General features: G+C 44.2%; 1 protein-coding gene across 37 annotated transcripts in view; it reads right to left on the bottom strand.

Annotated features, from left to right (window-relative positions):
- The window catches only part of ptprda (protein tyrosine phosphatase receptor type Da), a 292,349-nt gene that overhangs the window by 6,498 nt on the left and 263,951 nt on the right, over positions 1 to 21,900 (bottom strand). For 20 of the 37 annotated variants that reach the window (XM_078106299.1, XM_078106313.1, XM_078106320.1 and 17 more), the window contains 14 exons: positions 21,222 to 21,809; positions 20,753 to 20,853; positions 20,380 to 20,636; positions 19,459 to 19,552; positions 17,706 to 17,915; positions 16,553 to 16,713; positions 13,973 to 14,085; positions 12,140 to 12,181; positions 11,498 to 11,595; positions 9,354 to 9,477; positions 6,669 to 6,844; positions 5,182 to 5,301; positions 4,937 to 5,091; positions 143 to 428 (listed from right to left, as the gene is read on the bottom strand). In XM_078106299.1, coding sequence (XP_077962425.1) covers positions 143 to 428; positions 4,937 to 5,091; positions 5,182 to 5,301; positions 6,669 to 6,844; positions 9,354 to 9,477; positions 11,498 to 11,595; positions 12,140 to 12,181; positions 13,973 to 14,085; positions 16,553 to 16,713; positions 17,706 to 17,915; positions 19,459 to 19,552; positions 20,380 to 20,636; positions 20,753 to 20,853; positions 21,222 to 21,809 — 2,525 coding nt within the window. The remainder of the gene's footprint in view (positions 1 to 142; positions 429 to 4,936; positions 5,092 to 5,181; positions 5,302 to 6,668; positions 6,845 to 9,353; positions 9,478 to 11,497; positions 11,596 to 12,139; positions 12,182 to 13,972; positions 14,086 to 16,552; positions 16,714 to 17,705; positions 17,916 to 19,458; positions 19,553 to 20,379; positions 20,637 to 20,752; positions 20,854 to 21,221; positions 21,810 to 21,900) is intronic. The other 17 variants (XM_078106316.1, XM_040182648.2, XM_078106319.1 and 14 more) reach the window with 6 other exon arrangements.

The raw sequence follows: 21,900 nt of genomic DNA, 5'->3' as shown, positions 1-21,900 counted from the left end.
CTCTAAATTCTTGCCACACATAACAAACTCCTGATGTAAAACCTGAGGTCAGGTGTCGTGTTCCTCACTGATTTGCAAATACCTCACCCGAACAATCCCCCCCCCCGCCAACGCCCCTCCATTGCTTTTGCTTTTTCCTTACCTTGAACTCGAGTTCCATCCCTGTGACATTCTCTCCGCCTTCTATCTGCGTCAGTTTCTGGATGTAGGCGTATAGATTCCTGGCCGGCACTTCTGTGGTGCCGCAGTTGACGGCCTCCTGGAGCGCGTCATGTATGAAGACGTACTGGTCTTCTGTCTGCACCATGTAGTTGCGCTGGGCACGCATTAGCGTGACATGCCCGTAGATGTCCACAGTCTTCTCATGCTTGATACGTTCCATCATGGCATCAATCACAATGAAGCAACCTGTGCGTCCCACCCCGGCACTGCAGTCGGAAAAACGATACAAAGGAGGAAACATGTTATTGCGTGGTACTCTCTGTTTGCAGCGGTGCAAAGTTAAGTTATTGAGTAAGCATACATTGTATAGAAACATGGTGTCCTGACAGGTTTGAGCTTCTATTAACATGACTTCTATAAAGGGGCAGCGCAGAGGAAGGGGAGCGTCGGGTGCTGTAAGAACTCCCTTCTCCCATTGATGAGGCCAAAAGGTGAACTCTCTGGACCATTTGACTTGGAGTGCAATTCAAGCTGAAGTGGCAGCGTTTGGAGAAGCGGGGGCCTGGCAGTCGCAGCCTTCAGCCGGCTCACTGCCGCCTTTGCCATCTCTTCTGCCCCACCCTCCCCGCGGACACCACCTGCGCTCTCCAATCCATCAGGGCTAATCACTTATGCAACTGCATCGGTTAACCTTCATCTCACTATTACTAAATGTACTATACTATATGGGCACTACAGCACACGGAGATCCACGCATGCAATTTTGAACAGAATATGATTTTTTTCTTCCTTTTTTTTTTTTTCTTTCCGAGCACTTCGTTGATGTGCAGGACAGCTTCTGAGAAGTGCAGCTGTCTTCAATTAATGCACTTAGATTAGCACAGTGAACCCAAATAACAAAGGAGCTTCAGAAGAGGCTTCTGAAAGACTGGTCTCCTCATTGAGATTCACACCGGCACAGTGTTACATTAGAGTAAAAAAAAATAAATGCACAAGTGAACCACGCACTCATACACAGAGGGAACATGTTTTACTGTTTCTCTTTGACCTCTTCTAAAAGAGCAGCCAGAGACGCGGCGCATGAACGTAGCCCCCCCGCTCTGCAGGCTGCTGACAGTTCAGAAATGCTCACCTCTGCACATTACATGTCTTTAAGATCTCATGCCTCAGTACAGAAGATGTTTTCTGATGACAATTTATTTACCGCGGGGGCGAAAAGGTGGTGTTAAATCTTGTTTGGTAACTCGCCTCCCACATCCCGCAAAGCACGGCACTCACGAGACAGCACCTTGAACGCCGCTGTCATAAGTAAATAGGTTATTCAATCCATTAAGCTGACATGCCTGGGAGGTGTGAGCCACGCTCTTGTGCCTCCTCCTTCAGATCGAGCATTTGTTTTTCATTTGCTCAGGGAGACGGAGAAAGAGTTGAGAAGGAAAACTCGAGGGGGAGTAAAGTTGGTCCCCGGTGGCCAAGTCTGCTTAATGTGCCATGCTGCACTGGAACTGAGCTGCGAGTGGAATGAAGACACATATGGGAGTCATCGGTTTTAACAAATGATCTGATCCCTTCTCAAAACGGCTGACGGTGGCTGAATGAGACCAAACTTTTTCCCTGTTTTGTGCTGTTGCTGAAGCCCTCGAAGCTCCAGGGCGTCGCGGCGTGTGAGTCTAAAAGAATCGGGCTGCTAAGAAAAGCGAAAGCATCGGGGGGAAAATTTGAAGAATGAATCCATTCCCGGTCTGAGTACACCTCAGTCCTTGGGACGCAGAAACTGTGAGCTATTTCCCCCTCTGCCCCAGCTGTTTCTAATCCGAAAACATTTCACATTGCGGAGCTGCACGGGGGAGAGTGATGACCTGCGTGAGGGCAAGTGACAGAGTGACAGCATTGAGCTAGAGAGACAGAAGAAGATGAGGAATAAGAGGGTGTGGGGGGGGAGAAGGTGGAGTTGTGCGCCGAGAGATGCTGTCAGTTACCTCGGCGTTGTGTGGTAGGTTTTCTAAGAGTTAGCAGCGGGAATATATATTAAGCTCCATTTTACTCTGAAATGCAAGACCAGGAAATATGCAATGTTCCTGTATCGACAAGGGATGATGTGCGTGTGTGTGTGTGTGTGTGTGTGTGTGTGTCGTTGCAGAAAGCTGTCGGCACTTTTGGCAGTTGAAGGGGGGGGAGCTGGCGGACTGACTGCACTAATACTGACACTGTCTTTCCAGCCAGTCAAGACCAGCTGCATTGGACGTTGACACCCATTAAGTGGCAGACTAATATGCTTTCCAGGGACTTTAGGGAATCAGGGATGGGAGAGAGTGCAGTTTAAAATACAGCTGCAACGAGTCCCACGGAGATAAAGCATGAGCAGCAGTGGAAGTAATTACATGTGTATTGTTGCCGAATCTCTGGCCGTCTGCTAACCCCGTCGCCATTCCCCCACACTGCCTATTCAACACGCACACATTTACTCAAATTCACCAGGATCCCCCCACGGCCGTTGATGGAGTCAATAATCATTTTAGTCCTTGATTACTTTTCAAAATGTGGAAAGTAAATCAAAAAGGCATTCATTTCTAACTCGTCGGCTTCGCACACTACCTGCTGATTATTGCCCCGGGGTTAAGGTTAAGACTATTCCCCCCGCATGCAGTACACCACAATGACAGCCAGGTGCAGTTGTGCTGCAACAGTTTTGATTAGTCCCTTGCCTGCATTGAATTAGACTGAAGGAGGTCCTGTTTGCATTCCTCAAACCAGGATTTTCTGTCGCCACATCGTACTCAACCTACCGTTTTCTGACTTTTATCAGCTATTTACAGTCACCACCAGTGTCCAATGCAAGCAAAGCTATTTGTATCAGGACCAGTTATTTCTTAACTCGGAGCACAGCAAAGATTCCAATCCCGGCTGTCGTTCACCATTAAGAGTCAATAGAAACGTGTCAAAATATGTTCACTTACCCGTGAAGCAGCAGTGCCGAAAAACAGGTAAATACCCACTTGCAGGCACTCTAGATGTTATTCATCATTTGCGGCTAACTTTCCTTTATGACGAGTTAAGTGGACTACATTTGACATTATCTGCTGGCTCCCACAATAAAACAGAGACTGTGGGTTGTTTCACACAACAGTTTGTCTTTAGAGTCGCTGGTAGAGGCCGGTGCTCAGCGCGACATTCAATCATGATGTTTAACCTTCTCCAACGCTTGGGAAGCCCTTTAGCCAAAACAGCAAAACAGTCCCCGACCTGTGGGTTAGTGCAAGCAGCCGGAACAAGGACCCAGGAAACGTGTAATGTGTTTGGAGGGCAGATTTTATAAGAGAAATCATGTCACCTTGTAGGAAATGTGGAAAAACATAAATGCATTTAACTTATTATCTTGAAACACTCGTGTGGTGGAACTAAATACTGAACCCATATTTACTGTAGAATTCTAAGCGCTGTCATGCTTTTTTCTGCTTTTTATTTCAGTCATTGTCATTAGCTCTGAAATAAAAGGATACACTTTTCAAACAACTATGGATTTCTTTAATTTTAGTGTATAAAATTCCTTTCTTAACTAATTTGTGTAAAGAAAATATGATATATGATTAGGTTGTTCTATCCAAGTGTTTTGGTCAGGAGTGCATATGTCTAACTAGTTATTTAAAAAATAACAGTGTAGTTTTAAAAATGTTCAAAATTGTACCTCACATGCAATCAGTGAAACAAGCAAATCCAAAGCTCTTTATGGTCTTTGCTTAAGGCCCCACAGCATGAATGCACATGCACCAACTAATTAATCAGCTACTTAAAATAATGTACCGTGCTGTTAATTAAAGGCCCTTTTGCATGTGCATGAGGAGCTTTAGCTTTTACTGTGCTCGTGGCTTTATCAACAGTACATCTCTGCATAACCACTAACCATACTTAACACTGTTTTGAGTATATAGATAAAAAAATGATGGAATCTATTTAAAATTGTAGTCAAACATGAAGTGAAAAAAAAGCCTCTGGTAGGATTTGGAGCTTGGAAGTGACTACATCTGATAGGGAGACGGAGGAATTAAAACCTCCCATCCCTCTCATCTGCAGGGTGACATTAATTCCTGCATTCTGCTTCATTGTGGAATGTCAGGATTTTCAATTTGAAGCGATTCGGCAAACTACTTCTAATTAACTACAGCATGTGGTAATTCTAATTCTTCAGTAATCCCCCTTCCCTTGTTGTCACTTTCCGACACAAGTTTCTATCTACTACACTCACTATGGCTGTCTCTTCGTTTTAACTGAGTTTCTGATGACTTGCTGGGTTGAAAGGAGCCAGAAGTCCGCGTTTTTATCCCTCTGCCTCCAGTTGGAAGTCTGGCCGGTTATGCAGGAAAACCAAGTTGGCGTTTAAAGTTACTTGTTTTGGGTGCACGGCAGGTCCAGTGTGTGTTTGTGTCAGTGTGTGGGAGGAGATGTTGGAGTCTGCTGAGGGCGATGACACTAGTACTCTATGTGCTGCGATGTTGAAAACACCTTCAGGTTTTAAGTGCCTTCTGTGAAAGGCAGCGGGCTGATTATGTTTGGGCTTACAGGGGCCATAGTTTAATCAATATCAAATATTCTGCTTTTAGCTTACATTTTCCCTTTTTAAAATCATGTATGATTTATTTAATACATACCTTCCCAGCACACAAACAACTTTCATAAACATTTTGTCATATCTTTTCATATATTCATTACAGCAAATGGAAATAACAAATCAATTTCATGCTTGAGGTTGTTTCTGTGATACCACGTTGTTTCTCACCTGCAGTGTACCGCCATTGGCCCGGCGTCTGGAGGATTGCAGGCTTTCACCCGTCTCAGGAAGGCCAGGAAGGGCGTGGGGTGCTCCGGAACCCCGTGGTCGGGCCAGGCCGTGAACTGAAACTGCCTCACCTCTCGCTTCTCACTGGAACCATTCTGAATTACAGAGGCAAAGAGGTTAGTGACCAACACAGATCACATCGTCAATGACGTGACGAAAGCGGCTCCGATCCGAATGCTTCTTACTTTAAAAAGTGCAAATGTCCTGACGCAGTACGTGGCGAGCTCTACCGTGTCGAGCAGCGTCACTTGGATGAGGCCGTACGTTTCCGTCGCTCTTGTAGGCCAGTATTGGTCACATTTCACCTGCAGTGGAGAGACACGTTCCATTACTCATGGCATAGATAGGAATGGACATGCCCTAGCCTATTGTTGGAAACCGATTACGCCTGAAACATTTTTGTTATTTAACAAGTATAAAATGTAAAAAATGTCCCCCATTTCTCATTTCCAAATTCACCTCTTTCCTGCTGAATAATCAATTAAATGGCCTGGGCTATTTATATAGAGCCGAAGGAGCTGTTAATTGACCGGCTGTACTCCATGATTACAAAAGTAACCACAGTTACAGGCTGAACCTTATCGCAATTTGAGTGTTCAGCTTTGTTTCTCGGTTAACGGCATAATAAAAAACTCTTCCGTTGCAGCATTATTGCTCAGCTGGCAAAAGGAAGCCCGTACATGTTGGGGAGGAAATATCTGGGTTTCAATTCACTTGAAATGTCGTCATGCTATGGAAACCAGACACCAGTTGTACATACAAAAAAACGTGGAAGTGCCTTCCATAGACTGATATGACTGATTTATATGAAAGACAAGAGCGGTTGGCAGCCACAGAATCACATTATGTACAATGACTGTCAAACTATATAATGGTACAGAACAGATCAGAGGGGGGGATGTCTTGCAGGAAGCCGTTGCGATATAGCCAAGACGCACTCTGATATCACAAAGCCTCTGTGGAGTCAAAGAGACCGGACAGAGCAAAATTGAATTAAGAATTATGCATTTTTGCATCACCTACGACATTAAAAATCAGATGGAGGAACGTATTTGCTTTGCAGATTCTACAGATAGTGAGTGAAACGTTCTCTGTGGGCTGAGTCAGCACCGCCGTTAACACTAAGCCAAGTGTGAAGGTCAGTGGCTTATGGAGTCTGTGCAGGCTTTCATCTGCTCAGACAAACACTGTAAGATGTGTAAGAGAAAGGGAGAGTCGTGACTGCAATGTTGCTTTTTTAGCGTTGCAGTCTTTTTATCATTGATTGAAATCCGCGCTAATGAATACCCCCCATGCCACTAAAAAAACAACAGGGTTTTCTTGTTAAGAAAGGATTGAGCATATCAGTGGGTAACAGCATGGAACTTGGCTTTGCTTAAACAATGAAGACATCGAAGGAGAGCCAGACTACAACACGCTATACAAATTAAACAAGAGGACAAGGACTTTGATATCCAATAACTAACTGGAAATAACCGGTGTGAATTTGCTGACTTAAGCTTTAAGTCATTCTGTGTTTTTATGATTTGCGTGTCACACATTCTGAAGCTTAAAAGGAAACAAATGTGCCCCGCTCTTCTGGGTTGAACCATGTCCCTTGGATATTACACCAAGAGGTATAGGGCACCAAAGAGTAAGCACGTATGGCCATGTTTGTATTCGTGTCTCTTACCCTGGACCTCTCCTCCAGTTTGGTCATCATGACGACGATTGCACTCCTCTGCTCCCAGATCATCCTCCAGAATTCACCAAATGTCTCCGGCAGGGATCCTTGGGTGGCAATGTAGGCATTCTGCTTCCGATAGCCATCAATGTAATTGGCATTGATATAGTCACTCCCGGGGACACCTAAAAACAGGAACGTCAGATGGGAATTCAGCTCAGCCGACATATTCTCGAAGTATTAAATTGATAAAAAATAACCCCTAAAACACCAACAGTTGTAACCCGTGTTCCCGTCAGCATGAGGATTTGTATTTGCTATAAACAACCTGTCTAAATCAACAGCGTTTGTGTTCCTCTTCCGTATCTGCAACTGACTTTCAGATAAAGCTCGCTTTGTAAAAGTCCATCACATCACACGGAGAAAAAAAAACCAACAAGAAAACTAGCAAAACAATCTCCTCCCTCCCCTCCTCGCCCCTCCTTCCGTTTAGCTTCTATTAAATGAAAGGCACAGCAGCCGTTTTGAGTCCAGGCGGAAGAGACGGAGCTGACAGCTAGTCGATGCTTTAGGACTGGCAGTTTAGGGGCTTCGTGCACACATGGCCGACCAAGATAAGTCTCATCTGCATGGACGCCACGTATCAGAGAATCCCCCACACTGCAGACGCACCCCCCCAAACTCCCTTTCCTCTCAGGTAACTTTTTCAACAACAACAAAAAAGAGAGGAAAATAGAGTATGAACACATTCAAAGACCAACCCACGTTGTTGTTTTTTTCTCCAACTGTCCCCCGCCCTCGCTTTTGCTGTTGAAGTTGTCAAAAACAGCCAGGCGGCAGCACATTTCCGTGATGGACAAGGGATAAATGCAATTAAGCCCAGTGCGTTTTCAATTTGAAAAGACAAAGCAAAAAGAGACATTACCGCGGATGAATGAGAACAAGGCAAGTTGTTTAATGCACATTTGCAAATGGCTTTTTCCTTTGTGCTTTCTGTCACTCAGGATTTGTATAAATGCAACCATTCTCTCAGTCAATATGCTTATTGAGAAATAAACATTGCTCTGGCGTTGTTTAGAGACCGCTACCCTCTATAGATAAGCAAAATACTTTGAGGAAACAGCGTTTTGGGTACACCTCTGTGATGCTCACAATGATGAGGATTGTTAGTAGTTGTTGTTGATGTTAAGAATTTTTTGTGCATTTGCGAGCAGATGTCTACTAACGCTTTCTGAGATCGCCACATTGTCTTAACTTACAACAGATAGTTATCCTGATGTTATGATAGATTTTGAATGACATCTTTGTTACTAACAACCAGCTTGTGACAGCTGCCGAACACTAAATACAGATCAGCTGAAAAAATGCTGACATACCACTTTAATTTAGAAACTGTGCAATTTGTCAAATTGTAGGTACATTTCTAGGGATTAACTTTAGCAACATGTTTAATCCTACTAAGCGCGTGTTTTGCATGGTCGGGCAACCTGGCAAAGGTCAAACGTCGAGCAAATTTTGTAATATCCCCACAAATGTCCTCACGCATCAGCGCGCCTGTGTTCCAAAGATTCTGCTGATCCATCCCATCAATACGTTCTGAAAGTAGCTGTCTTCAATTCTCATGTCAAATTCCAAATCCCCATTTATTTAAATAACTCAATCAAAGTAAACAATAGACGCATTGCTTGCCAAAAGGGTTTAAGCCTCAGAAGGAGCAGAGGAAGTCCCTATTGTCCCCCTGGCTGAGAAGTGCTCCCTTGCTACTGCACAAAGGCTCCAATATGGTGGCGGAGATGTGTTTAAACGCCCGGCTAATGGAGGTCCATCAACACGCGGCTGTGTGTTGTTTCTAAAGGAGACCGCAAAAAGGGCTCTTTGAGTCTTTATCTGTCTCGTTTTTGTCACAATAGCCATTTACTTCTTTGTTTATGTTCTTTCGCCCTCCATGGGAGCAGCTCAATGGAAATGGTTAATTAATAGCTGCTTGTGGGTGTGTGTGTGTGTGTGTGTGTGTCTAATCCAAGAAAGTAGTGAAAAGGGCAGCACCTAAAGAGACATTTAATGGCCTTTTACTTCTTTAGAAGCTGTACTATACAGCAAATCATCTTTAAATGCGCAACATTGGAGATGCTTTAAAGTGCGTTTGTGATGGGCTCAAGTTACGTTGTTCAACCGTATTCAGATTGCGTCTTCTCCTTATGAAGTTACTAGCGACATCTACTCATTTGTGTCACTCCTAACAAGGTCAACACTTTAATTTAGTGCATCGCACATTGCAACTTTTAGCACATGTTCAACAAATAGGTAATCTATTAATAAGCTAATGTGTATTGCACATTTAAATTTGTAATAAGCAACGGTGTTCCCGTGTCCTCACTGTTCTGGTTTCATTGAATAAATAGCGCTTCAGAAACAGGCCATGGCTTTATAAATATGCAAATGCAAGGCAATGTATAGGAATCACCCTGTAAAGTCCGAAAAATAAATGCTGGTTAATTTGCCTCCCTATTATCCAAAGGTTTCCAAGGGCGTCACTTTGTTTGCGAGAATCTGAGGCATGGAGGGAAGAAGTAGGCCCTATCGTGTAAAAGAACAGTGGGGTTGCTCCCCTCCGGTCTCACAGATACAGTCGTTCTGGCTCTCTGCAGAATCAATTCAGGAGTTTGGAGGGGAAGATGTTGGTGGGCGGCGTACCATCAATAGCAGAGAGCAGGACTCTGGAGTGGTCGTAGGCAATCACGTTGGCATATCGGTTCTTTGGTTTGTTCACCTCCAGGTTGGAGTGTTCCCACGTGAACTGCTGACCGGGGTCAATGGACTGTGAAGTAGAAGAACGTTTTCGTTACAATGGAATATTATATTATCTGAAGGTTGAAAGAAATCCTTTGTCGCATGGCATGAAATAATTGCAACATATTCGATTCGATTTACGAGAAGAAAACTTTGCAAATTGGTCACGGAAAATCTTGTGTTTCATCTGCTTTCCTCGTTCGAGTCGTAGGACTTTACGGCACATAGTAGAATACCACACTTGAGACCAGTTCAATAAAATGTGCTATCCGAGCCCTCTTCCAGCTTTGTAAAGCAGACAATGCTCCCTCATCACCAATAAATGAGCCATAACATATAATATCACAAAGGGAAAATACAATAGCATGTGAGACGGCATTCCATCTCACATTACAGGGAGGATATTGTGCTTGTTTTTTTTTTAATGACTGCAACCTTCTTTTATGAGTTAATCTCCTCTGAAAGCACAGACTGTAAAAGGGCACACTGCAAATACAGGCCACATTAGTACACTGACCTTGCTTATTATCCTCATCGTTATTGTACTTGTATGACTTAGTTATGTTCATTTAAGGGACCATTCAAATCATAAACACAAGTTTGATTATTTATTTAAATGAGGGGAAACTTTATAGTTCTATTATGACCATGGATACATTACGATGATTTGAAGCACATGTGAGCTCAATGTGATCAAAATAATACATTTCAGCACCAATATCTTTATCTGCAGAAATCTGCAACATGCGGGGGACAGAACCCTGGCTAAGCCTGATATTTTTAAAGTATGTTTTAAACAATGGTCTTCAACACTGCTCATAATTAAAAGAAAATCCTTATTTCATTGTGCTTGCCAAAATTGCTTTCCACTTCTCTCGAATAGACTAGTCTATCAAATTGGATTTCAATGTACTTAAGCTGTGGTAATGATCGGGCAGCTTGGCAGCCACCCATTAGGTGACCTCATAGATTTTGGCACTGTGGCAGGACCCGCAGAAAGAAGTGAGAAAGGATGAGCATGGTTCCAAATCTCAAATGCCCAAAGTGGTTCAGGCTCTGTTAGTTCATCGACAATACAAAGCCCATACGGAGGAAACACTCGCATTGTCTGACTACTGCCCACAGACTTTTGAGGGCACTTCAATTTGAAGGACTTTTACGCTTGAAGGTCTAATCCCAGGATGTATAAAGGTAGGGTTCGGGTAATTCTGATCGTGGCCATACATTCCAGAGTGAAACTTGATCTGAAGTGCAGATATGATTCACTGGCTGGATGAGTCCGTAAACTGCAGTCTTTGTAACGTCCGCTCTCATAAAGGAGTTTGTCACTCCCATCAGCAAAGGTGCAAAGCATGAGGTCGCTTGCGTGGCTGAATATCGTCATGTTATAAAAAGCATTCGTAATGTGATGTTTGTTGCCAATATTAGTGGAATAGATTTTGTTTAAAAGCCTCTGAGTAGTACAAATGACATCATTCATATAGGTTTTCTCTCTGCAGCTTTTGTTGTTGCGTAGTGGCTGTTTTTTTACATCAGACATTTTAGACTTATCGTAACAGGAAAAGCACAGGTTCCTCTAATAACATTAATAATCACATATTTTTTTCCATTCAGCGAGACAGAGCCTATTGTACAATAGCAGCCAACCCTTATTATTATTCTCAGCGATTAATTGTACCTGTGTGTTTCCTGCTTTGACATTTTTAAATACCTGCTGCGGATAGGGCATACTGACAGACTTTAGGTCTCTGTTGAAGCAGTTCCTCATAAAAGTAATTAAATATGCCCTAATTGGGCAGTCATCCACCAATTAGTGACATTGAACTGGTCTAATGTACCATGGGTATACCCTGTATTATTGGTATGCTGGCTCTGTAGTCAACGGTACACGTTCTGCTTTGCATCTGAAGTCCACGTTGAGGACAAAGGTGGGACACTTCCCTCCACCTACCGGCTATCGTCTGATTATCCAAATGATCCAGTTTGGCACCTCGAGTTTAGACAGTAGGTAGTCATAACAATTGCTGAATCAACACCGGGACACTTACCTCATATTCTTGTGAAAACTTGAGGTTGTCGTTGGCTTTCAGCCGCTCCAGATGATCTGCCAGGTCCATAACCGGGATCGGAGGGTGGCTGGCCATACCTGTAAATTACGTGGACTGAAGGTCAGTCACTAGCCTCATGAGACGCATCACCCAAGCACCAGCCAACAGTGAATTATTAGATAAGCGGCATATGTGTTTAACAGGGGGGAATGGAAGAGTGGTTCTGGTTAGGATAGTTTGTTCACTCAAAGCAGTGGCCATGCTAATAAAGAGAAAATGGACACAGAAGCCAATGAGAGGTCATCGAGCACATTTGCCCCGCTGGGACTCTCCCTATTGAGAGAGAAAGGACGTTATTCACACAGAAAGCTGCGGTGGGCAATTAGCGTGACGGTAAGACGCAAACACGAAGAAACAATCCAAAAAAAGAACCAAAAAACATTCAACGTGTTAAGCCAGGTGTTGATGTTTGCTTTGAGTGATAACATGTCATTTCAAACTCCACCTCCTGTGATGACATTGCATTACCACCAGATGGATTAGATTGGGATGGGAATACAAGACTATGCAGAAAAAAAAGGAAAGAAATTAAAGCTTAAAGAAAAACAAGACATGTCAAGTGCATAATCGAGAACAACTAACTTGACAAATGGAGGTTACTGGGGTGACTGGACGCACCTGAACCTGTGGAGGAAACGGCGGTGTAATTAAATACTATGCAGATGTCATTGGCAGCGTGATGATTAATTTCTTTACAAACAGAAGGTTGAAATGTGACACGAACTAGTGGAATGATGTGTATTCTAGATATTTATTTATTAGTAACATAAACAAAAATCATTGTGGTAGAAGCTCGGCTTTTGCGCCATGCGTATTTAATGGGAAGAAATGAACCATGGGATGTCCTCTAACATTCATTTGAACCCGATGATGCTGACGTGGTGCAATGCCCCTTGCATGGTGTGCAGTTAAGCTCACTTGACTTTGACATTGTCGAATATCAGTGGTTGTCTAGGTGCGTCATCAGCATATTTAAAAGTTTGGGAAGCAATCAGAAGTGTGGTATCGGAACAATATTTTGACACTATAGTTTGCGTGACAGTCTCTCTTTATCTCTCTCGATTGAGGTGATTTCTCATTTTGGCTTCCGGCACAAGTGGGCATTAGCTAATGGTGGCTGTGCCTCGTTGTCCCACCCACTCTCACGTCTCTCTGAAAGATGGCAAAGGGGCTTTCTATTGCAGCCCGCTACTCAAAATCCATTTCCACCACTGGGGGACAATGAAACGACCGTTTCCAACTCGACATCACTCAAACATGAAGCATCCTTAAGAAGAAAATGTCCACTGAGGGGGGGAAAAGAGGTGGAAGAAAGGGTGTAGGGAGTGGGGGAGAGAGCTGATCTAATGAAGAAGGGCTTCAGGACTTGAGAGAAAGTGGTTACGTGGTGGAAACCGAGCAGCAGCGAGAGAGCCAAGATACCAGCTCTCTGAAGAACGGCTGCTGGGGCGGGGAAATGATTGCTTGAGACGTGAGTGAAATAGTTGGAGGATGGTTGAGATCACTCTGATCCAAAAGGAAAAAAAACCCACTGCCAGGATGAAACAGACAGTAATGGTCCTAACGTCATTAAAAAACGTACATAAATATGCTAAAAAATATATATATACACATATATATATCTAAATTGAGCCTGCAGCGATAATTCATTGTCCTCTCATACCAGCTGACGTGAAAAATATGGCTTTAATAATACATGATTGCCAGTCTCTTGACACCTGCGCCCAAACCAGTCAGTGCCAGAGGAAGTCAAACTGCAGTTTAGTGTCGTCTGTCTTGGTCAGGACGCGGGCAACGATCTTTTCCAGTGACCACGGCTCCACTCGGCACTAAAGGTCAGTTTACACCTTTCAACCTCTTTCCAGTCGCTACCCGTTGGCTCGCACACAGAATGGGACACGGATCCATGACGTGTTCTGAATTGCTCTCGTCTTCAACAACGCTGCCTCGTGTCTCCTAGCAGCAGGACGCCAACCTAGCAGGACGGCGCTCTTCCGACTAAGCAGGACACGTCTTGATGACCTGGATGACCCAGGTGCAGGGGAAAGCGACAGCTGCCATGAAAATGTCAAGCTTGCATTTCCGCCTCTTAATTTTCTAGAAGTGTCTCTCGGGGGCAAACTGTCAGTTTGGACCCTTTGAGCATTGTCTAAGCACCTGGCCGCCGTCTACGGGCAAACCGCTCACTTGCGTCGTGCCAATCTCACCGCCGAGGTGAAAGTCACGTTTTTCAGGATGTCGGCGGGTTCGGTTTCACTGTCAGCAATGGTTGCAAATGAAGGTGATTGAGAGCATGTATATTACGCCTTTAAGCAAAAACTTGCATTTGCATCCCCTTTTCCCAATGCACATTCATTTTTTTTCATTTACTCTCTCAGTGAATTGGTGGTTACCGGCATCCTTCGGAATACATACCAGGTGTTTGGAAGTTGAGGCGTCGGAGCTCAACCGGGTCAGTGGGATGAAGCAACGGCATTTCTTTGCTGTTGGGGAGACTGCCTTTCCTAGCTTCAGATTCTGCTCTTTTTCTGCACAACAAACAGTAGATTGTATTTATTTTCATTTATTTGGTGCTCCAAACTCTATAACGTCCAACCTCGCCTGTCTGTTAACCACTTTGGGTATATATGATATTTAGGAGGTGACTGAGTTGCCTTCTTACAGTATATAAGATTACACTGGACATTTAACCACCAATTGCTACTTTTACTGTTCACTTTTCAATGCATTTGAAATTTGAATCCCATATTTCTAGCGTTTTTGCTACATTTTCACTTCACATAGTGAAAAGAAATGAGTTTCATTCATATAAATCGACACAAAATGGTCACTGGCAGGATACCATTTCACAGAATATGTACAATATAAATGTAATGTTGTGGATACTTTGACATCATACATTCAACGTTTATTAGTAGTAGGGAAAGTACAAGCTTGAGTGTTGTATTTCCTGATAGTTTCCTGCTGACAGCTGCAATATGAATAACAGCAAACGGTACATAAGATGTGTTTGACATAATGTGATGTCCATGAAGCACGTAGCATGATTTCGCGAATGATATCAACTCCAGGGTGCGACCAATTCTCCCGTGTTTATATTTGATATGTACAGTCTCGGGAGATGACGCGTTTTAAGGGAGTGTGTTTCCTCTACCTCTCTCACTCTTACCTGTCTGGTTTGCTGCTCCATTGGTCAGCAAGGAAAGAAATATCGACACAACATTAGGTGTTAAGACCCTTGGCTTTATATAATGGAGAATTCCAGAAACGTTTCTTTAGATCAAGTGAATGACTTCATAAAAGACAAACGTTACCAATCATATCCCAATGTTTCCTTTGTGTGGAAGATTAGCAATGCTTCACTTGAGAATTGATGCTCAATCAAGCAGCCATCGGCTCTTTGTTTCAAATTCTACAGTTTCCCAGGTGCATTCAAGACTTGATCAGTGTAGCCGTGCTGTTTCAAGCAGTTTCAGCTGATTGCTTCTTGTTCAAGCATAAAAGTCATTGCTTGAGTCCTAATTGCTGTGTCTGTCTCTATCTAGATTATGCGATTTACTTAGTTATGCATATTCAAGATTGATGCCTGTGCTTAAATGAATATTTAAATGTGATTTCATCATTTTTAATTAATTTCAGTAACTTAAGCACATACGTCATTAACATGCTTTTCTGTTTGGTAGCACATGACTCGATCTGCAGCTGCACGAATGCCTCTGAATTGTGTTTCTCTCTTGTCAAGGTTCATATTGTTTTTTCCCAGAGCGCAACACAACAGTGCAAGAGGAGCATTCTGTCACGTGAAAATTGATCCTGACGTGAGAAATATCTCCTGGTTATGCACACCAACGCTGCGTTGGCGGTGGCTCTATAATCAATGTGCAAATCTGCGTGCCTCAAACGGAAACTCTGCCCCGAGCTCGTTCACGCCGGTTCTTTGTTCACTTTCCATTAACTTTTGTATTATCCAAACCAGAACTTGATTAAAATTAAATCCCAGGACATTAAGGTATAAGAAAAGAAAGCTGAACGCCTAAATTACATTACACGACTATTGATGTATGATGATTGATGTTTTTTGTCTTCAGCATTGTTGCTGTAACTGGTTGTACCGTTTTAGACTCTTCACTGTTCACACATCTCACCCTCACAAAATTACTACTGTGAAAACGGCATAGAACTGGACACTTGATTAAATAAAGGACAGAAGAAAAAAAAATCTGTGTGTGGACACGCGTGTGTTAAGATACGCGCTTGTATGAATGCCGGCAAGGCAGTAGGGCATCATAAGGTCAGAGGTGGGACCAAGTCCTCGTCTCCCTCGTGGAATGGGTAGCTATAAAGGGATGGAGGGGGTGGATGGGGTGGTTGGTACGTGAGCGCAGGCTCCGGGGCCCGTCTAAAGCTGCAGACGCATGCGATGACATGCAGCAGATAGTCAAAGCTCTGCCCTCCGACGCCTGACTGATGAGCGGTGACAGCGCGAGGTCTCGCTCCCACTAGGGGGTTTGAGACAAAAAAAAGCTGTTTTGTTTTAGTGAGAGTGCGCACTACCGCAAGGGTTTTACGTGTGTGTGTGTGTGTGTGTGCTTGTCAGAATAACGTGTGAAGATTTGTAGGGATCTGCATTCGATGGCTTCACAGTTTGAGGAGCCATGTGTGGATTTACTTCGAGAGATTTATGTGTGCGCGCTGCTCCGTGTGACGTTCATGGACAGTCAGGAGATCAATGTGCCTCGTGCATTAAGTTAAAATCTTACATGTAATGTCCTGATGGCCGATTTGTATCTGGTACTGTATTGTTGACATAAATGGTTATGCATAAATATTAAGTGGTTATATGAACATATATACATATATATGTGGTTATATGGCCGTGCACAACAATGCGGACTGTATGTCGCGTTTACGGAAGACGTTAATGTGCTTGTTCCATCTGGTATGGAAAATGCCATATTGTAATTCTTTATGCAGATAATCATGTAATATCCTCACCTTTTGTAGAGAAGGATGGCAATGACGATGCATATGATGAAGACAACAGCGAGCACAGGGCCGACCACCCAGATGAGGCCTTCCTCCTCATCGATGATCGGCTGGGGGTCGATATCGGCTGACACAACCGGGTCCGAGTAGGGGCTCGTGGCATACATGATCTGAGCCACGGGGCGGAAAATGACGGATCAATCAATTATTGAAGCATTTCTTTTGACCAACTATTATTAGTTTTAAGACCTCTTCCTTCTACCAACAGCATAACTTGATCAATAATCTGTCGATTTTGAAAGATATTCTCTCAAAATCCATAACTGCTTAGTGATATGGTGTAACCAGAGTTGAAGCTATTCCAAAAACTACCGCAAGACTTGAATTAATTCAGCCCCCGAGAGGAGCATATCCAACGAGACGTGACAAAGCATGACCAACAATACAAATTAAAAGCCAATTCAAAGTTTTGCTGTGTAAGTTTCTGCTAAACTGCAGCCTGACCAATCAAAATTATCTTCAATATCTCTCCTTTACAGAAGCCTTGATTGAACTATTTCATATTCTGCGAGGAGATTAAAAGAAAGGTCTAGCGGGAAGAAAATATATGCTTCAGTGAGCAAATTAGAGATTTCCCTCCATTCGCCATTATCGTTTTGCTTTACTCGAACCCGGGGTTAGCGGATAGAGCGCGAGGCAGCACTTTTGACCCTGCAGCTCATCATATCCTTCATCACGCCCGCAGCTGCGTTATCACACGGCTTCCGGGGCTTCGGTCCAGAAAGACACGTGCACAAATACACACCAGCAGCAGAGATAAGGTGGACTGCACGTAGGACGCAATTAAAGAGGAGCGCTGTTATCGAGGTATTCTTGTGATCAGCTAGAGGTCTTCAGGGGTTTCTCTCCCCAGAGCAGCGAGGATCAGCTTCTCAGGCCAGCTGCAGCTTCAAGTCTTTAAGTCAAAGCATCACAAATGCTCAGAGTAACACGTATAACTGGAGGCACACTGCGACCTTCTGTCAAGATTCCTAGCACAAAGACTATGCAGTCACTACCACGAGACGTCCCAAAGGCGAACCAGCGCCAGTCGGAAGCTCCACTCGAGTCAAATACGGGGCACACGTGGGTGAAATGGAAGTGAAAAGAAAAGCGCTCTTACATTTTCGGACATTTCCAAAACAGCGAGGACAAAGAAAATGTACTCCTGGCCATTCTGGAGTTGCTTGTTTTCAAAGCCCCGGTAGGTCTTGCCATCTCCCAGCTTGAAGTCGTTGGGCAGGGCTTTGAAGTAGGCGGCGATGTAGGCTTTGGGTTCCGCCTGCCTCTGGAACCGAAGGGCTCTGCTAGTCTGGTTTATCTCCTTCAGCAGCTACAGTGAGACGTGAGCGGGAGACAGTTGATAACAAAGGGACCCAATTCCCGGCACGCAGAGACACAGTTAGGCAAACCCAATCCGTCTATCTGGATTTCACCCTGATTGCCGAGCAACATTGCTGATTGCGAAAGGCAGAACACACAGAAAAGATAAAAGACTTAATTCATCTGTATTTTTGACTCCAAAAGATTGAACGATTAAGAGCTGCGTACACAGAAGATGAGGATTACCCAACAGCCTAAAAAAGAAAGAAAAATAAGACTGAATACATGTCTGCTGGATTTAAGTAATATTGTACATTATCCAACAGATTTTCTGGTAAATATGGATGAATGATATGTAAAATGAGAATAATTCACGTTGTCCAAAACACGGCCCTTGCTCAATGATAACAATACTAGAGACAGAGCACATCAAGCGTGCCCTTCATACAGGTCTGCTATCTGACTTTAAACCACAATTATGCTAATCAAGGCCCGATAGTTGTTGGGGTGTCTGATTTCATATCTCTGACTCGTGTGCGAGCGCTTGCGCGCTCTGCGCGGCTGTCATTCACATTACAGTGTGTGCGTTATCGTGTGTGCTCTGTTTTGGCTGCGGGGCGGTTGGTGCTGCCCGATAATGTCTTCAATCATCTCCCCTGTCAACAGGGCTAAATCTAGCTGCCCTTGGGAAAAGTTGTGAAAAGGTGAGTGCCAATATTGACAAACAAATAAATTCTGACAGTGGGGCGACTTTTGGGCAATCGGTCAAGGCTACAGACATGGGCCTGTAGGCATGAGCAGAGAAGCCAAGGCCAGATGGGGCACGGCGTGTTTTTTCTTTCATTTGTCCCCCTAGACTTGTGATCTATTTGTGATGTTTACACTGATGGAATACATATTTAAAAACTCAGTTTCAAAATAAGTTATAATTTGCCACAGGATTTCATTAACAAATCGGAATGCTGTCCAAAATTTAAATGCTTATGTAACCTGAGGGGGAATTTCTTCCTGTACCAAACGTATGGAAGGATTATCTTTCCATGTTTAAAGCCACATATTAAGGCACACTTGGAATAGAATCGCAGTGTGGAATGCATGGTGATAAAAGCTTTCTATTGCTTACACATTAAATCACACCTGCAATGCACAGAGTTGTCAAGTGCAAACGCCGTAGCCTAGCTTTGTATGGAATGAGAAGGGACACGGAGGCCTGATGCAGCTCTTCAGGTAATTACCACAGACACAAAGAGGAGGGGATGGGGGTTGAGCAGTGCACTTGATGGCTACTTCATGTTCTCATTTCCATATGAACAGTGCTCTCTGCAGCTATTTGCGTCAATCAGCGACACTCATCTCCTGTTCCTCCTGCCCTCTTAACGGTCTCAACTTTTTTTGTTCCAGTTTTGAGAAAAGAGATGTGTGAGATATGCACGCAGTTGTGTGGGCTCTTTTAAGAAGCTGTGGACAATAACCGCGTAATAGAATATGCAATATTGTTTCCCTATACCTTCACTTTATGTCACCGTAATCTCAATCTCCGCCTTCACACTTACCTCCTCCAAATTCATCTCGTCGGGGTTGTCCCAGGGTTTGAAAAACTTGCCAGTGCGCTGCTTCTTCAGTGGCACTACCACAATATAATATCCCCTGCAAAACAAGATGTAGGTCAACAATTACTTGTACATCTCAAAAGACACGAGTAGTATTTATATGCAATTGGTCACTGTTACATGGACAAAAATAAACTGACGGCAACAAAAAAATAAAGGATTGGCATGAGCATGCCGCCAACTTCAAGTGAGACCTAATTGGTTTATAGGGGCCATCTTAGGCGCCTATATGTTTTCTATTCAATTTGAACATGTTCAGTCGGGCAATGCAGTTAGACCTCACGTAGGCCCCCCGTGGGCTAATTAGGAGACCTCTGTAAACAAAGAAAAGATACAGAATCAGAGGGATTTTCCTCCCTTCATCATTGTGGCAGGAGAGATAACAGACCCCCCTGCCATATTTTTCTGGGCTTCCTGGTCAGACGCTGCACAAGCCTGCGCTAGCCAGGAAGGCAGTGTGGCAGGCTAATGGGAAACTAATTAGCTTAAGCTCTGGCACTGAACACGGCGGGCCCAGTGCATCCAGCGAGATCAAAAAAATCCCACGATGGGTTTGAAGCATCAGTCTACAATCGGATGTGTTGCTGGGCCTCCTGACAACCCCGGGCTTTGTTGAAAGGCTCTAAGAGACTACATGGGGCTTAGAAGAGTCCGCTCACATGAGTCTGCTTCTTTCCGTGTGTAATGACTGAGTTGATTTTTCTGCACATTGCCGTTTAAAAGAAGGGGAAGCAACCAAATCTAGACAGAATAAACTCATAAGAGGCAGCGGGAGGGATTCTAATCATCCACATTGAGGGGGGGGGCGGCCTGAAAATCTCTGATTCATTCCAAGTTGCTTTCAGTTGAACCGTCTCTCCTTACCTCACTCTTTCGGATGTCTGCACTGAAGGTAGCTCCACAGTCACCATGCCGTCTGGGTTGGACTTGCCGACCAGGTAGGGTTTGGTGCGGAGAATGTCCGGGGCTGTCATGGTGGACACGCGATGTTGCAGTCCACCGGCACTGTTGCCACGATTGGTGAGGAGGAAGGAGTACTGTGTCTCCGGTTGAAGACCCGTGATTAGCTTCTGTGTTAGCTTCCCATCCACCTCCACACTTTGCCCGTTATCGTAAAGGATCTGCATGCAAATGAGTTGATGATTCATGTGAAGACCGTCATTATCTGTGGCACGGCATTGTGTTGGGCACATCGATGTACACATGAAAATGTTTTATTTATCTTGGCGGGGCTCACAGTGAAAGGCTGCGCTGGGTTGTAGGTGTCGGGGATTTCCCAGGTGAGCAACACGGAGGTCTTCATGGCAGCTCTCACATGAAAATTTTTTGCAAACACTGCTAAAAGAAAGGGGGAGCAGGTGATTTAGACACAAAACGTCCTATTTCAAACACATCTACAATCATGGTCCCACAGCAGTGCTTACCTGAATATATCTCCTTCAAAACCCGGCAGTACTACAAACACTGAACTCTTACCTTCTTACCAACAGCAACCCTTAAATTAATGACTGAACTTTGCTTGACCGACGGGACAAAAACAGACACACATACTTACTCCATGCGAGTTTCTTAAATCATTCTCAGATTAGGAAGACTAACGGTTGCACAATAGGCTAATACCAGCGTCCTGAGGGTGATTCCATACTTTTTGAACCTCTGCCATTTGATTGCCAATAGAGCTCAAAAGGTTGAGGGTCTGGTCCTACCTTGATCCAAAGGCTGTGTCCTGAATTGGACACTTGGGCTATAGGAACCAGAGCCCTTGCTGGTGAAGGCACACATTTTAATATCATAAGTGGTATCTGCCTTAAGGCCATCCAGGATGACTGTTGACTCCGGGGCAGTGATGAAGAGTTCTGAGGGGCTGCGTGGGCTGTTGATGTCCTTGTACTGCAGAGCGTACTTCACTATTTGGCCATTTCGCTCAGCCAGCAGAACGGATTGCCAGCTGACCTGAATGGTGGAGGTGGTGGCACCTTCTGCTTTAATGCTCTGAGGGTAGCCGCTCGGGACATCCTCATTTGTGGTGACTTCTTTGACCGTTTCTTCACCGAAGCCCACCTTGTTGCGTGCGGAAAGACGGAACGTGTATGACGCTCCCTTGTGGATTTCTTTGGTAGTGTAGTGGTTCTCTCGTTCAGGGAACTCAATGACAGTCAGTGGAACCACGTCTTTCCGGCCAAAACGAAGGCGGTAGCCTTGCAGGGGACCATGGGTTGATGCCGGGGGATGCCACTGCAGGAGAGCGGTGCCCATGTTGGTTGTACTGACCATTAGCCGAGGTTTTTCAGGAACTAAGACGGTACCAGCAGAGAAAAGGACAAATAGTTATAAATATGGAGAACCATGTTTCAGTCATGTTTGTAGTAGACCGCCATTAGTTAT

Source organism: Gasterosteus aculeatus, chromosome 7 (assembly GCF_964276395.1).
Source record: "Gasterosteus aculeatus chromosome 7, fGasAcu3.hap1.1, whole genome shotgun sequence".
Classification (NCBI taxonomy): Eukaryota; Metazoa; Chordata; class Actinopteri; order Perciformes; family Gasterosteidae; genus Gasterosteus; species Gasterosteus aculeatus.
Note: the sequence above shows the minus strand (reverse complement) of the source record. Positions and strands in the feature narration are given on the sequence as shown.